We start from the raw sequence: 17,088 nt of genomic DNA, 5'->3' as shown, positions 1-17,088 counted from the left end.
GAGAGCCGAGTGATCCTCAGTGGCCACCTGTCCTCTCTGAACCAGACGTTCTCCTCTGCTCCTACACACACACACACACACACACACACACACACACACACACACACTAAACTTTGCTGAGGGCCTCCTAGATCCAGCTTCCCGATCCCCCTCACTCTTTAGGAAGAATTCCATGTCTTTCCACTTTAAAAAGCAGCGGGTCTGATCCTCCATTACACATACACCTGCAGGAGAAACAGGCCTCTGTGCGCCCATGAAAGTCCTTCCTGATATTTAACTTCCATCCCTCTAGCTGCAACCACAGTCTCTTTCCTCTTCCTGCTGCCTTTGAGGGGGTAATCTGGAGCTGGGAAAGATGACGAAAGAGCCTCTCCCTGCAGTGAGGGCTACTCACAAGGAGAAGAAGGAACTTTTTCTGTCCCCCCAAATCGGAAGGGAGGTGGAGGGCGGGGCAGAGATGGTGCTAAACTGGAAGATCAGACTTGCCAGAACAGACCCAATTTCAGATATTCTGGGTGTGGACAAGGGCATCCTGGTCTCAGGTGCCATTTCTGCCCTAGGAGAAGAGCCTCAAGAAGACCCCGAGAAACACCCGCAGGCCTCTTGCAACTCCTTTCCTTCCTACCATTCAGGTCCCCAGTCCTTAGTCCCACCCCCAGGACCCTTGATTGACAAGGGTCAGAGAGGCAGTCCCATAGAGTCTGGGAGGGCAATGCCACATATCCAGGAGTGCTAGCTTCAGACCACAGGGAGAGGATGGGTTAACCTATCTCAAGCACTGCATCTATAGCTGGTCTCTGGGATCCAGAAACCCTCCCCAGTTACCAGGGAGGATGGGGCATAACTGCCTAGGGGCCCCCAGGCTCTGGCCCTGGTCGCACCTGGAGCTAGGAGCAGCGGGAGAGATTTAAGTCAGACCCCATAACGCACTCCCTGTTATGCAGAAGGAAAAGGGTTACTGTGGGAATAGGGTGTGCGCTGGGGACCCCCCAGGTCCCGGCAGCCCCCTCGCTGTCCGCCCGCAGCTTTGCCTGCCTTCCTCCCCCACCGGCTCTCAGCAGATCAATGCTGCGTTTGCTGACAGCTGAGAATCGAATTCGCCTTCCCGCCCCCTCCTCCGCCCCTCCCGCTCGGCTCCGTCCCCCGAGATCCTCCCGGAGGAACGAGAAGGGTTTGCTGCGGAAGCGCTTCACCCTGGGGCAGGGCCTGCGGAGGGAACGGCTGCTGTGGCCCAAGCTTTCAGCAGCGGAGAGGGAAGGAGGATCGTAAAAGCCAAATCACCTCTCCGTGCAGGGCGGAGAGGGCTAAAGGGAACGAAAGGGCCGCCCCCTACAGTTGGAGAGAGATGGCCAGGCACCAAGAACTTTCCAGCTGGAGAGGGAATGAGGTGGGAGAGAGTCTCCCCCTTTCTGGGCGGGATTCTGTGGGCCTCTGGGGAGGGGGTTGTCCACCCCCACGCTGGCTCAGAGCTCACCTCCCAGCACCCACGTGCCCTGCACCTAGTTCCCTGACCTGGGGTCAAGGCAAGGGAGTACTTCAGACTGAACCTTGACCAGAGGAGACGCTTATTTGGGGCTGGGTGGCCTACCCCCATCATGAAGAAGCTCAGAGGTGGGGGTGGATGAGAGGAAAAACAGACACACCTGAGATACACGGTGCTACACACTGACACAACTTGTCAGCGCTGGGCAGCAGGCCTTGCAGGCAGGGGTGCTCAGCGGCACAATTTCACACACCGCACAACGCGCAAAGGCACACCTCATCGCTTACACCACCACCATCCAGCGGGTGGACTCTGCACACCCATCTTCACACCTATCCCATCGGACCCAGGACCCACACACACCTCCACTGACTCAGTCTCATCACCTGGAAGCCCATAGCCACCCACTCTGCACACACAGCAGACAATTATGCATCCACTCCCACCCAAACTCCACAGGACGCGTGTCCCAACCGCGACCGCGGCCACAACTCCACACTCCACGCCCCACTTTCCACCACCACACACGAGGGGTCCCAGCCACAGCCACAGAGGATGCATACAGCCCCTTGCAGCCGCGCACCCCCCTTGCCGACCGCCAGCCTCCCGGCCCCGCGCGCTGCCCCTTGGGCCCGCCGCCAAGCGATCAGGTCCCGGCGGCAAGGACTGGGCGGCCCGCGCGGCCGGTGCGCCCTGGCCCGCCGCCTTCGCCGCGCGTCCCCTCCCTCCGCCCCGCTCGCTCGCTCGCTCGCTCGCTCCCTCCCGATTTGGGAAGGCGGCTGCGGGGCGGGCGGGGGCGGGCGGGGGAGGGGCGGGGCGGGGAGGGTGACATGTGAGCGGCGCGCCGGCGGCAGGTGGAAAGGCGAGCGGCATGGAGCGCGTAATAAGAGAGTTGGAGTCGGAAAGAGCCGCCCCAGTCGCCGGGGAAGCGGGCGGTCAGTGCGGGCTCCGGCGGCCCCCAGGCTCCGAGCGCCCGCCCCCGACCCCGGCGCGGCCCCAGTCCGGCCCCTAGCCCCCGCCGCCGGCGTCCGCCCCGGGCCGCCCCTCTGGCCTCGGGTCCGAGCCATGCGCCGCTGAGCGCCCCGCGCGCACCCCCGTCCCGGACCGTCCCCGGGCCCCGGGCCCCCCGCCCGGCGCCGCCCATGGCCGAGGCCCCCCCGCGCCGCCTCGGCCTGGCCCCCCCGCCCGGGGACGCCCCCCGCGCCGAGCTGGTGGCGCTCACCGCTGTGCAGAGCGAGCAGGGCGAGGCGGGCGGGGGCGGCTCCCCGCGCCGCGTCGGCCTCCTGGGCAGCCCCCTGCCGCCGGGCGCGCCCCTCGCAGGGCCGGGCTCCGGCTCCAGCTCCGCCTGCGGCCAGCGCTCCTCGGCTGCGCACAAGCGCTACCGCCGCCTGCAGAACTGGGTCTACAACGTGCTGGAACGACCCCGCGGCTGGGCCTTCGTCTACCACGTCTTCATGTGAGTTTGCGACCCCGTGTTCCCCCGCGCAGCGCCTGCCCGGGCCTGGGCTCCCGGGGGATGGCTGCTCCGCCCTGACTCCGCCTCCTGTCCCCTATCCCCATGGCCGACCCTCATGCCTCTCCCCCTAGGCCTGAACCCTATTACTGATCCCCCCAACGTGATCCTAACCCCCAATCTCCAAACCTTGACCCTGGCTTCAACTCTCTTCTGATCTCTGCCACTTCAACTCCGTATTTCTATCCTGACCTCCAACCCCTGCACCTCTGTCCCAGGTACTCCCCACAACAGCTTCTTGTCCCCAATCCTCTCTGCAATCTGGAGCCACTACAGTGGGGCGCCCTTTGCCTCTTCCTCACCTCTCGTCCTGTGTCCCAGACACAAAGGGGACCCTTTGGGCCCCATACACTTTCTGTCACCTTCTCGCCACCTCTTACTACTGTGTCCCCCCCCCCCCCCGCGGGTCTCCTCTTGGAGACGTCCCTCTCCAAGGACAGTCTCCACCCCAGCCTAGGGCAGGCCTCCAATTGTAGGTGTTTGGGGGTCGCTGTGAGCCACCCGAGCCCTGACACTCGTGTGCTTTCTGAGTTAACTGAGTCTTCAGTCTCCCCTCCACCCTCAACCTCCCAGCGGCAACAGCGGGCCGCCCTGCCTGCTCTGCTGCCTGGCTGGCTAGCCTGCCCAGCTCGCTGGCCGCTGCACCAGGCCTGGCTCTTGGCAACCGAGGGAAAAAGAAAGAGGAGAGGGGTAGGTTTGGAAACACTGACGCTGTGGTCCCCCTCCTCCCCCTCACCAGGCTCCTACAACTTTCAAAAACACTGACCCCTCTTGGATGTAAAGAGTGAATTTTGGCAGCTCAGAACTCAGTCTTGGGGGACGGCCTGGCCCAGCCTGGAACTTGAGAGGCCCCGCGGATATCAGTTGAAGGGCCAGGCCTGGGGCTGGGACGCTCCGAAGTGCCTGAGGGAGAAAGACCTCTGGTTCCTGGAAAACGGACCGCTGTTAATCCCTCCTTGCTGCCCCCAGAGAGGACCCTTTTATCTTGGGTCTCCTGAGTGGTCTTTTTGTCTGTCCGCCCGACCGTCTGGCTGTCCTTCTGCCAGTCTGGCTGTCCCTCTGCCGGAGTGAGTTTCCACCTGTATACAAGTGGGCCTGTTCATTCATCTGTGCCTGACTGTCCCGCAGCCCCTCTGCTTGTCTCTTTCCATCTCTTTGTTGACATGTCCACGTTATCTGTGTGGCTGTGTGTCCGCCTGTCGCCTGTCCCACTCTTCTACTTGTCTCTTTCCACTGTCTTTTGGTCTCTCTTTCTGCCTGTCCCTGCTTGTCTGCCTCTGCCTCATCCTAACTGGGCTCACAGAATTTCAAAGGTAAAGGGGAGAAAAATGCTGGCAAAGGGGCCCCCTGGCCATAGGGAGGGTAGATAGAGGAAGCTTACTCTCAGCTAGTAAGCTCCTGGGGTGGCAGCTTTGACTTTCTGCAGAGATCCCCGCTCGCTGGGCTAGGCCAGCGGCAGAGAGTTAAGACTGCTGAAGACGTGAGGTCAGACTTAGGGTCAGGGTCAGTGGTTAGGAGTAGCCTGACCCCCAGTGCCCATTGGGAGGCCTGGAATGAATGTTTTTGCTGCAAAGAGAGCTGTGGGAGTGATGGAGGTCCTATGTTGGGGTACAAGGGACAGTGGGGTTGGGGCTAAGGGGCAGGGGACTGCTAATAAGAGTGGTGGCATTGTGGCACCTTTGCCCACACTGCAGCCGCTGGTGCTCAAGGAGGGGGAGACACCTCACAGGGAGCAGTTGCCGCCTCCTTGGGCTTCTCTTGGGAGATGACTTTTCCAAGCCCTGTCTGGGCCTGGGAAAGCAAATAAGGCTCTGAGGTAGGGGTCCTTACTCCCTACGCCTGGCCTCTCGGCCCCCACAGGGTCACTAAAGGTGAAGGACCTGTCTTGTGTCCCCTGGCCAGCCACTGTCTTCACCTCCTCTGGAAGGGCCTCTCCTTCCTCTCTAGGAGCTAAATCCGCTGGTACCTTTGCCCCACATCCTGCCTTTCAGGATGCCAGGAATGCCCTGGCCAGGGGCATGCTTATTCTGACCACTTGGCCCCAGGAGTCCAGAGCTGAGGCATCTCTCAGGAGCCCTAGGGGAGACAATGCATTGTGATCTCAGGGAACTGGTCTCCACCTTAGAAATCAAACGAAGCTGAGGGGTCAGGAGCCCTACCTCTCGTGTGCTGTGTAATCTTGGGTTGACGACTGGGCCTCTCTGAGTTTTCGATCTCTAGGCCATCAAAGTGGATAGAAACCCCAACCTTGTGGCTTCCCTCTTGGGTGAGGTAATGGGTGGGAAAGAGCTTGGTGAGCTGCGAGGGCCTGTCAGTGTGTGAGGGATGGATGTTATTATTGGGACTGGGGGAGGGGGACACACAGGAGGCTTCTCCTACTCTCGAAGAGCTCAGATGTGGGGTTTCTCAGTCACACATGGCAAGGTCTTGGGCGAGTCACAAAAGTCCTGCTGTTGGACTTTTAGCCCTACGGGGCACTTTTGGTGAAATATTTTCCCCCCTCCCCAGTGACCCTCAGAGGCAGCCCTAGTAAGGAGAGTCCAATGTGCATAGTTAGCTGACTTCCTTCTCAGAGTCTCAGGCCCTGGTAGGAGGGGCCCCAGCAGAAAAGCCTAGAAGAGAAGGGCTCAGGAAGGAGGGAACTGGGGTGAGCTGGGTCCATTCACCCCAGAAGACACCTCCCTCACACCTGCCAGCCAAGTCCCACTGGACCCCACACAGAACCTGCACCTTTTCTGGCACCGAGGTGTGGGAGATTGCCCAGAGGACAAGCCCCGATTCCATCTCTCCTGCCAGCAGCTGCGTCCTCTGGGAAGCGGGAACCGCTGACTCCTGTCTTCTCCTTATTGAGATCTAGAATGAGGGATTGCTGGCCCCTCTCTGATCTCTCCCTGCTCTCTTTAGGCCCTTGGTCCTGTCACCAAGCCCCTGACCTCTCCCTGTGCCCTGGCCCCTAATTTAAGCCCTCAATCCTTCACAGGCCCTGCTCTCTGAATTTTGAGAAACAGCACATCACTGCCTATCATGCTTTTGGAGCTTTTGGAGGAATGCTCACCTCCCTGCACCCTGTCAAAGCCCACCCCAGCCTCCCTTTGGAAGTCAGAGGGCTGAAAGGGGCTGGGACAGAGCAAAGCTCCGTTTCCCCCCATCTTCCCTGAGCCCCTGTGAGACTCTGCTGCTCCCAGCCCCCAGCGGTCCAGCAGACTTTCTCTATGTGAAGGTTTACGCTCTGTAAACATCCTCTGTCAGCCTTGTCCCTGGGGTCAGAAGCTGTGGGAATGGGGAAGAGAGGAGGTGGTGGCCATTCCTGGAGCCCTCAGACTCCTAACCCCAGAGGCCCCCTAACCTCCCCCCTGACTATCTGAGAAGGAAAGTTGCCTGGGTTGGAAATAATCCCACCAAAGGGTACGCACAGCCCTCAGGCATCCCTGCCAGGTGGGTCCTCATATTTGACAGCCCCATTTTGCTTATGAGAAAACTGAGGTTATCACACAGTAAATCAGTGGCAGATGTGGGACCAGACCCGAAGACTCCTACCTCCCCATCTAGGAGCCTCCTGCTCCCTGCAGCCGCTTGGGTTGGCTCTTGGAGTTTGAACTGAAATTTCTGATCACGTGTGGAGTATCAGCTCTGTACCGGGCATCGTGCTAAGTTCTCTGTAAACCACTCTCATGTGTCCTTCAACAGTGAGCGAGTGAGGTGGGTGCTGTCATCCTCCTCATTTGCAGGTGAGGAAACTGAGGCTCAAGAGAGGTCGTCCAGTGAGAGTGGAGGAGCCACAACTGGGAGCTGGGTCTGACTCGGCGCTGTCTTTCTCCTGCACCTCAGCTTCAGCAGCACCCTATCTCCAAGCTCCTCAGGAACAGTCCTCCTGTGTCATTTGTCTCTCTGTTCCCAGCACCCAGCATACAGGCAGCAGGAGGTGGGCCGTGGCCGGATTTTGTGGAACTAAATGGAAACTGCCCAGCCTCACCCAATGCAGTCACGTCATTGCTGTACATGGCTTTCCACACACGCATATCCCTGCTATGCACCCGTCTGTGTGTCTCATGCACATACTCACTGCAACTTGGACACACATGCCCGTGGGTGTCACAAAGGCACAGGTGACATACATCCAACGAAAAGAAATCCAACGCGCAACTGCCCTCACTGACTTCACAGACACACACCTGGGCCTGGGGCAGGACAACAGCATGCAGTCATCCCCTTCCTTGAGTTTTTGCTCACCTGTCCATACAGCGGGGCTGCCCTTACGGGTCTGTGTGTCAGGTGTCCACCTTGGAGGACGGCCTCAGACCACGTAGGAGTGGCGTAGCAGGCTTCCGAGAACTTTGCTTGCCTTCGCTCCTCCTGAAGGGCCCTCTGAGGTCTTTCTGTCCAGCCCTGTGGTGGACTGGTGGGTACACCAAGGCACAGAAAGGGGCAGATACTCAGCTAAGGTCACCCCCGGCAGGTGAGTGGTAGAACTGCCAGGAACCCAGGCCTTCTGCCGCCAAGATCATATCTAAAAGTTTAGATAATATTTTTCCTCACCCCAGCCAATAGAGAAGACTGATGCTCCAAGAACTTGGCTTTGTGATGGGGAAAATCTTGGAGTGTGACCCAAACCCCATCCTTTTGTTTGGTCTTACATAGAAGGGGGCAAGTGGAGAGACCATCCTGCCAGCATTCTAGCCCTCTCCCTCCCCCTTATGCTCCTTTGCTCCCTCTTTCTGAGTTCTCCTTTGGGGTCATGGGAGCAGGTTAGATCTCTCATTGTCAGTTACCATACCGCAACTCCATAGTACATTTATTCCTTCCATTGAGGAAGTGCTGCCGAACGTCTGACTTCAATCCCCATTGCTGCAGAAGGCTCTATTCTCAGAATGTTGGAGCCAGAATTGTTTTAAGAGGTGATTATTCTCAGGCTGATGGCAGAACTTTGAGTGGATAATTAATTTAAGATTCTTCGAACTAGTCAAGGGAACTGAAACTGCTTGGGGAGCAGGGAAAGAGAAAGGCTCCGCAAGCCCCCAAGGCCCAGCCCCTGCCTCAGTCCCCACCCCCAGAGGGAAGCCCTGCAGGGAACATCCCTGGCTGGAGGTTTTCTCACCCCACTCCCTTCCCTGCACTGATGTGGGTCTTTGGCCCAGCAGGGAATTCTGCATGTCTGCCCGGGGCAGCCCTCATTAACCGTAGGAGCTGTGGGGCTGGGGCTGGAGGAAGAGGGAGATTTGTTATTTCTCCAGAGGCTGTCCCACTGGGGGTTAAGAACATGGGGTCCGAGTCTGACAGATTGGAGTTCATTTCTGGTTCTACCCTTAGCAGTTATGTGTCCTTGGGCAAATTATTTAATCTCTCTGAGCTTTAGTTTTCTCATAATAATAATAGCTGCCTCTAGGATTGTCAGGGCTGAATGAGTTGCAACACCTGACACCACGCTGGGCACAAACGTTCACCATCGTCATCATCACCATTGTTATCATAGTGTTGTGATTATTGTCATTCTCCTCACCGGGGAGAGGTTTGACTGGTATCCTTGGCTCAGCGCGGTGTGTCTGGGCATGCCGGGAGAAAGCAGGAGCTTCCCTGTGTTATGGGGTGAGCGGCTGTCCCGGGGACCCCAAGGATGCGTCTTTGTGGACTTCTGAGGAGCATCTAGGATGTGCCATGCCTATGCCGAGCCTCTTACTTTCAGGCTCTCATTTAACCCTCACAGCCATTATATCAGGCGGGCACCATTATTACCCTCATTTCACACTTGAGGAAAGTGAGGCCAGTGAGGGGTTGTCACTCACTTGCCCTAGGTCACACAGCCAGTGAATGGTGGCCCCAGGACTCCTGGGGCCCTAGGACCTTATTAATTCCTTCTTTCATGTGACAAATAACTTAAAGAGCGTCAACTGTGTGCTAGGCCTAGGGAGGCAGAGGGAGGTGGACCGTGCATGCGGCCTGCCCTGGAGAGGGATGGGAGGGCACAGCGAGGCTGCTGCTGAGCCTGCCAGGACCACTGGCCTTTCCTGCCTCCTCTGTCAAGGACTTGTAAAGAGGTCTGGGTGTAGGTGTGAGCATGTCTGTGTGTTTACGGAGAGGAGGGTGTATGTGCGAGTGTCACTGTATGGCCGAGGTGTGGGCCTCCTTGTCAAACTGTGTGCAGCTAGCCTGGCTCCAGGGAGATAGAAGTGGAGCCATGGTGCTCAGAGGACAGCCAAGAACCCCTGGGAGAGGAGGGCGATCGTCTACTCTCTCCTGAGCATATTATCCTGGGGAATGGGGACAGGGAATCCCAAAGGAGATTTAGAGATCTCAATCCTAACTCTTACTGAAAAAGTGCCTACCCCCACTCCACCCTAGTCCCCAGCCTCAATATCTCCCTCTGTAAAATGGGGCTAGAGAAACAGTTGGGCCACTCAGGGCTGCTTGGCACAGAAGTGCTCTGCATGAATGGGAGGAGATACTATCTCAAGGCCTTGACTTTTGTAGGGTTGGGGGGTGGGGAGTTTTTCTTCCAGCACCTTCTCTGTGGGTCCCTCAGAAGAGCGGGCAGTATTTAGAAGGGCACCCAGGGTGCTGCCTGCCCCCGTTCCCCAGCTCTGAGGAGTTGGGAGAGGGTGCTGGTCAGATCTCTGGGGCCCCCACAAAGCCCCCTAAGACTCCAGGCTTTTTGGGCAACTCTGTCCCTAGGGCAGGATCTGAGTGCCCTGGGGGTTGGCACCTGGGGGGTGAGGAAGGAGGGGCAGCTCCAGGCAGCAGACTAATTGGGCTGGTAATCCGTGGGCAGCGCCTGAGGGAGGGAGGGAGGCAAAGGGAGCCTGGAGCTCAGCGATTCCTTCCCTCTTCCCTTTCTCTTGGAGATTTAAGCAACAGTGCATGGAATGTGGTCCTTGGGCCAACCCTAATCTCTGCAGGGAAATCTGGGGATACTTTCTTCTGTGACTCCTCAGACATCTAGGCCAGGCTGGTGGGACGGGGGAAGCTTGTTGGAAATAAATGGACCATAATTAAAGCAAAAGGGATGGAGGTCAGACAGCAGGAAGGACTGCCCAATAACCAGGAGGTAGAGTGAGATTCCCTGGGGTACTCTTTCCAAACCTTGGGGACCCATGTCTAGCTGGGGTGGGTAAGATTTACTCTGATCATTGTCCCTATCAAGCAAGTGGCACCCTTCCCTCACAATATGAAGGAGGGAGAGTAGATAGAGCCTGGGAGGGAGAGTGATCAAATCAGGTGCACTTGGCTTTTGAGAGGTGGGGGTGGACACTGGCTGCCTTTCCTCCACACTTCCTTCAGTGCCGCTCCTCCCTGGGAGCCTTAGGCCTGTCCAGGTCACCGTCTTTGGGTTTATTTTTTGCTGGGCTCGGCTGTCCCCCGGGAGGGGAGGGGATAGGGAGAAAAGGAGGGGAGAAGGAACAGCTTTGTCAGCACAATCTCGGGTGCCTCTGTTCCTGCCTTCCTTGGCCTGGCTGCCACCCTCTTTCAGAGGGACCAGTCCCTGGGCACAATGGGGACCCAGACCTCTGTGGGACCTCCTCCCCTGGGGCAGCCCCAGCAGGTCCAGAATAGGCCTCTCTACCCTCACCCTTTTTGTATCTGTCTCACCACAGAGCATCAGAGCCAAAGGGCCTCAGAGCTGAAGCAGATCCATGGCTTCATTTCACAGATTGGAAAACTGAGGCCACGAAAAAGGACCTGGTTGCCCAAGGACACAGCACACAGTGGGCTTCTCCATCTCCCCTCCTCAATAGATGGGAGTGGTGTTGGAGTAGCTGAGAACCCAGGAAAGCTGCCTCCCATCCTGATCTCAAAGGGAAAAAGCAGTCCCTGATTTCATTCACTCATTCAGTTCTCTGACCTCTGGGGATTAATGGCAGTCTGCTGGGAGAGATGGAGGATGGGGGAGGACAGTGTGGCCCATGGCCCAGCAGAGGGAAGGAGGCTCAGTGTGGGGATGCCATGAAGGCCTGCAGAGTGTGTCAGCCCCTCCCCGCGTGTCCTTTAGCCTCCTTTTTTGTTAAAAAATAAATTAGCCCTATTTTACAGATAGGGGAATTAAGGACCAAGGTCAACACAGCTAATAAGTTATAGAGGTGGGATTCAAACCCAGAATATGGCTCCCTGGGATGCTGCCAAGGCGCTGCCTGTTGGGCTCCGTCTTCTCAAACATTCCCTTCCCTTGACTCCTGTCAGCCTGCCTCTTTGGTTCTTCTGTTTCGGTTGTGAGCCGCTCAGCTTCCTCTTTCTGCCACTTGAATGTTGGGACTCCTCAGGGCTGTGTCCTGGTTCTTCCTCTCTGTGCACAGTTTCCATGGGGGGCGTGTCTCAGACACTGCGGTGACATTGGGGGTCTCCTTTGTGATGACAGCCTCCCCCTCTGCAGTTTTCCCCCTGAGCTTCCTGTGTAGCGGCCACCTCTGCACTCACTTCCTCAAACTCAGCATCTCCCTCCAGACCTCCCTTCCTCCCCTTCCACAGTGACTCCCCGGCCCGGCCCCCAGTGCCCAAGTCGGGAACCCCTTTCCCTCAAGCTTATCTTTTGCTCTTCACCTAAGAAACAACTTGTGGTGTCCCCAAATGTGCTGTTTAATGCTCTGCTTGCTTTTCCTTTTGCCTCAAACTCCTGCCTCTCCCACCTACTCTGTCATCTAACAAACTCCCGTTCATCTTTCAAATCCCAGTTTGAGCATCACCTCTTCTTGGAATCACTCCCTGCCCACTCCCAGCCCAGGTTCCACTGGGGGTGGGGTTCAGAGTCCCCCAGGCTCTGGTCACCCAGCCCTGGTGTTCTTCTGCACTCTTCCTCATCAGACTGTGAGGTCTGGGTGGTGGGGGGCGAGCACAGTGCTTGGCACTTGGCTGGTAATTAGTGAATGTTTGCTGGGCCAGGAAATTAAGTGGTGCTGAGGGTGTGTTGAAAGATGAGAAGGGTTTTGCCAACTAGAGACAAATTGGAGAAAGGACCCCTAGGTCCTCTGTGTGCACGCACTGAGCTGGCAGTTCTCATGGTTTTTGTCCTGGGTGCTTTCCAGGCAGCAGCTAGAGCAAAGGCTTTCAGGTGGGACTCTTCGCCCCAGGGTCTGCAGAGTCTGGTGTGTCCAGGACCCTGAGGGCAGGTCCTTGACCCTCAGGTTCCCCTGTGGGCAATGGGGAGCCATAGGCAATTGCAGAACAGGGAGGCACCAGGCTGGGAAGCAGAGTTTGTCTGATCTTTTCCCATGAGCTTGCCCTCTGCAAACATTTAGTTCTCCCAGTATGGCAGTGGCAGGCACTATTATTGTTCTCATTTCTCAGATAGGAAACTGAGGCTCAGAGAGGGGAAATAATGTGCACCAAATGACACAGCTTGTCCATGGTGGAGTCAGGATTCGAATCCATGTCCATCTGGCTCCCAAGCCCTAGCTCCAAACAGTTCTCAGACACATCAGCAGACCCATGACGGTTTTCAGTGGCCTAAGGCAAAACCGAGGGAAATAAGGACAGAATGATGACTTTTTCATAAAGCTAAATTTATTCCATTTAAAAGACTGTCTTTTAGTCTGAGATTATGTCCTTTCTTTTCTGAAATGATGGGGCTGAGAATTTTTTCTTAAATGTCCTTACTTGGCAAAATTAAAAGTTGACAACCTTACGCCGTCCCAAAGTGTTTTTTAAAATTTTATCGGTGCGTGAAATCCCTGAGTCTGGGCGCCACCCTGCCTCCTCCCTCCTGAGCTCTCAGGCAAGAGTGGGGGGAGTCTGGGTAGGAGAAGAAGGATTAGCGGGATGGAGGAGCGGTCAGTGTCCACTGTTTACTCCTCTTGGGCCTCACGGCCTGCCCGACCTGGAATGCAGTAAGGATCAGCTCAGGACTCTTGCCAAGATTGGAGTGTGGGGCAGTAGGGTCAGCCAGAATCAGTGCTCACCCCTCTGTTAAAGGAGCATTGGACCAGGAGTTAGAAGGCTGGGGTTTGGTTCCCTCCTCTGCTTCCCAAAGGCTGTGTGACCCCAGGAAGGTGACTTGACCTCTCTGAGGCTGTAGCTTCTGTCTATGTAGAATGACCATTATCATTTATATCCACCCACCTCACCCTGCTGCCTCCCGCATCAAGTGCTTCCTAAACTACAAAGTGCTGTGAAGACCAGAGGGCTTGTTGTGCTTTTACTATTCTTATCTCCCTCTACTCTTGTATCCTGGGCCCCTCATCTCATCGTGGCCTGCACTGATTTGAGCCCTGAGGAAGGCACGTTGCAGGGTGGAGGGGTGGTATGTCGGCCCTGTAAGAGCAAATCGACCAGACTGGCAATTCTTTCCTCAGGAGCCCCAGACAGGCTGGAGGCCTGGGGAGCTCTATGACAACCATGCACTTACGGGAGCCAGGCTCTGCGTTCTAACAGAGTTCTCATATAGTAATAAGATTCATGGCCTAATCCATACCAGGTATTGTGCCAAGTGTTCTCCACATGCTACCTCATTTAATCCTTCCAAGAACCTTAGGAGGTAGGCACTATCATTATGCCATTGTATCAAAGAGGACATAGAAGCTTTTATACAGCCAGTAAGTGGTGAATGCCCAGCAGAAAGGGAATTTCAGCCTGAGTGTGCAAGGAATCCGTGGTGTGAGAAGGCCTGAGTGTGTGAGAAATCCGTGGTGTGAGAGGGCCTGAGTGTGCGAGGAATCTGGTGTGAGAGGGCGGGAGCAGATTTGCAGAGTTGCAGTGGCAGGGAGGGTGGGGGTACGCATAGTGTATGTGGGGGGTGTGGGGGGGGTAGAAGTCAAGAGATACTTTCCTGCTGGGTGGCTTCCAGCAGTTACCTCCCTCTCTGAGTCTCAGCCTCCCCCTCCTTCTGTGACTCAATAATAATAAAGATAATGATAGCAAATACTTACTAAGCCCTTACAGTGTGCTAGACACTACTCCGAGAACTTGCCATGACTTCTCTCACTTTTTCCTCATCAACCCAATGAGATACTATCATATGCCCATTTTCAGATGAGGGGGCCGAGGCACAGAGAGGTTGAGTAACTTGCCTGGGTTTAGGTAGTAGGGCTGGGATTCATAGCCCAGAAATCCAGCTCTGGGGTTGTGGCCTTACCTGACACATTAACATTACGCCTAACTCGCCCTGCTGAGATTGCCTGCTGAGAGGCTATGAGAACCAGTTGAGGCTCTAAGTTAAAGGTGCTATCCTGCACCTCAGTTTTACACTGAGGACTCACTCCTTTCTCGCTCTCATTTGGGAAGCCTTTGCTTGTAGTCCCTTGGGACCAGGCTCTATTCCAGATACTAGGGACAGAGGAGTGAATCAGACCCTCCCCTGCTCCCTGGTGGAGATGGGTCAGGAATTCGGCAGTTGTTTAGGCACCATGGAGTCCTGTGGGAGCCCAGCATAGAGGGGCCAAATCCAGCCCCAAACTGGGCATCTCCAGGAAGGCTTCCTGGAGAAAGGTTTAAGTTGAGACCTGAGAGATAAGTAGGAGTTGACAAGGCAAAAATGAGCGGTGAACAGCATTCCAGGCAGAGGGACCAGCCTGGGCTCGCCCAGAGGTGAGCCTGAACATGGCATTTGCAAAGAACTGCAAGAAGTCGGGAGAGTGGGAGCCTAGAGAGGGCAGGAGGTGTACAGAGAAGAGGCTGGGACATGAGCAAGGCCAGGCTGAGAATGCCAGGCTGAGGAGCAGCGACTCCTGGAGGAGACCAAGTTCAGCAGAAGGAACTGAAGATGGGACAGCCATAGGCAGATTGGTATTTTACAAACACCTTCTGGGTCTGGCAAGGAGGATGGTAGGGGGAGATTCTGGCAGGAAGACCTGGGGATGCCATCCACTTGGTCTTTTCTTACCTCTGCCTCCCCTTCATGCCTAGCCCCCTGAGCAGCTCCTCTGGAGCTGCCCGCTAACCCTGCCAGGGCCTGTCTGGACCTGGCCTGGAGCCCTAGGACTTTGCCTGTAGGGAAAGTACAGCTGCTTATGCAAAGCTTGGCCTGGAGGAAGGTGTGTGTGGCTGAGCTAAAGGAGGCCTTGGAAGCAGAGGAGGTAGGTGTAGGCCCCAAGGCTGCTGGCAAAGGGGCTCTAGGCATATGGGTTTGGTGTCTGTGGAGGTCCCAGAAGAGTGGCCTTAGAACCACCCCATAAGAGTGCCCAGGGATTTGGCCTAGCTAACAGTGGGGTGTCTTGGAGAAAGAGGCAGAGCCCAGGTGACTCAGCCTGCTCCAGCTCCCCTCCCCCTCCCTTTCTCACAGCTCAATAGGTTGTGGAAATCACTGTTCTCACTTTCATCTAACTGATGGGGAAACTGAGGCCCAGAACAGGGCATGGAGCCCAGGCTCTGTCCAAGAGTCTCATTTGTCCCCCACAATAAACAACAGTAAAATCCTTTCAGCAGAGCTGGTGGCTCTGGTCCCCTCTGGGTGGTTTTGGGCAGGTGTCTTCACATCTCTAAGTCTCAGCCTCTGGGTCCAAAATGCTACCTCCTACTGGGAAGGGCATCCACTTCCCATTTGATAGTCCGCAAAGCACTTTAAGGCATACCTGGCCCAGTGTGGGGTTTAATTAATGTTTGCTCAATAAATCCCACTGAATTCTCATAACCCTGGAGAAAGATATTGTGACACTATTTTACACAGAAAGGAGAAATGACTTGCCTAAGTTCATTCAGCTAAGATGTAGCTGATATGGGGCTGATATGGGGCCCAGGTATCCAGGCACCTGTCTAGGACCCTTGATGGACAAAACCTCAATTTTGAGCCTTTGCTCTCAGTGAAAATGAGCTGAAGTCCCAAGCAAGACCCATCAGTCAGCTGGGCAGTGTGTTCATGTGTGTGTGTGTGTGCATGCGTGCATGTATGTGTGCAACTTGGCCTACAGACTGGAACTGAACTTACATCAACCCCTGTCTCAGTACTCATGCCAGGCTGCAGCTGCTGCCCCATGGGGAAAAGGACCTTTCCACTTGCCCTCCTGCATCGAGGGTTTTTTTTTTTCTCTTGGCTTGGCTGGCTGGGGAGAGGAGCTGGCTGTAGTATGACCAAGGAGGGGGTCTGGTCATCTAATGCCCTGCACATGACAGGCATGGGGTGGACACCAGGCTAGGAGAGGGATTTGCACTTTCCTAATCCGGGGGCTGCAGCCTGCCTCTGTCTTGGCCAGGGCCGTGGGAGAGGTTTGTTCCTGCCCCTGTGCCCAGTGGCCCCAGCTCAGATCCCTGGCACACACCCAGCTCCTCTGCTTAGGGCCTTCCCCTGCCCTCCTCATACTCCCCACCCTCCCACGATTTGAGCAGAGCGACTTAATGGGGGTGAATACTGGGCCATTTGGAGCTGATGGGATGCAATGCTATGCAGCATTTGGGGCTGAAAGATGGGGGCAATGTCAGGGCGGTTTAGCGGCCATGTTGGGGCAGGGTTAGGGGGAAGATCTGATAGGGTGCAGAGTTGGAGTGTTTGGGGCTAATCTTGGGCCACCCCTTCCAGGAGAAATTTGGCTACAAGTCAGGGAGGCAAATGTGTGGGCCCTGCCCCTCCTCTCTGGGCAGTAAACACAGCCGTAGCCCAGGAGACAGCCCAAACATCCCGGCCCCCCACGGTTATTTATACCAGGACTCCCTCTCCTTCTCGGGCCTGGTCTGGCCTCTCAGTCCACTCCAGAGCTGGGTCCTCAACGACCTGAGTTGAGGGTCCAGTCCCCTGTCAAGGTAGGAGGCTCCAGCAGCTGGCCTGCTCCGGACTGAGCACTCACTACCTCCCAATGTTCTGTGCGTTGGAGCCACTGGTCCTGCTGATCAGAAATGTGTGCATGGAGGCCACGGCCTGGGCAGGAGCCCCAGCCTAAGCCGTGGATTTGCCGTCATGTGCTGAGTGACTGTGGTCCCTGGCACCCGGTAACCTCAGCTTCCTGTGTTCAGTAGGAGGGGAAGGGTCTAGATTAATGCTTTGCAAACTGTTTTAAGCAGAATATCTGGTTCTTTAAATGAAATGTAACACAGGAGCGCAGTATATAAAATAGATTAAAGCAGGGCCGTTCTGGGTGGAGTCCCGGGTGAGGGCCCAGAAATCTGCCTGCTCAGCCTGTATGTCCCCCTCAATACCACATACCCCAGCGCCTGCACACAGCCCTCCTTATTCAAGAACACATTC

The 17,088-nt window shown here is 56.2% G+C and overlaps 1 protein-coding gene across 3 annotated transcripts in view; it reads left to right on the top strand.

The window, feature by feature from the left end:
* Positions 1-2,625: 2,625 nt before the first annotated feature.
* The window catches only part of KCNQ4 (potassium voltage-gated channel subfamily Q member 4), a gene marked incomplete at its 5' end in the record, with an annotated part of 54,116 nt that continues 39,653 nt past the window's right edge, over positions 2,626-17,088 (top strand). For all 3 annotated transcript variants that reach the window (XM_081056356.1, XM_081056355.1, XM_081056357.1), the window contains one exon: positions 2,626-2,939. In XM_081056356.1, coding sequence (XP_080912482.1) covers positions 2,626-2,939 — 314 coding nt within the window. The remainder of the gene's footprint in view (positions 2,940-17,088) is intronic.

The sequence above is a fragment of the Rhinolophus hipposideros genome, assembly GCF_964194185.1.
Source record: "Rhinolophus hipposideros genome assembly, chromosome: 8".
Taxonomy (NCBI): domain Eukaryota; kingdom Metazoa; phylum Chordata; class Mammalia; order Chiroptera; family Rhinolophidae; genus Rhinolophus; species Rhinolophus hipposideros.
This window is presented reverse-complemented; position numbering and strand designations above follow the sequence as displayed.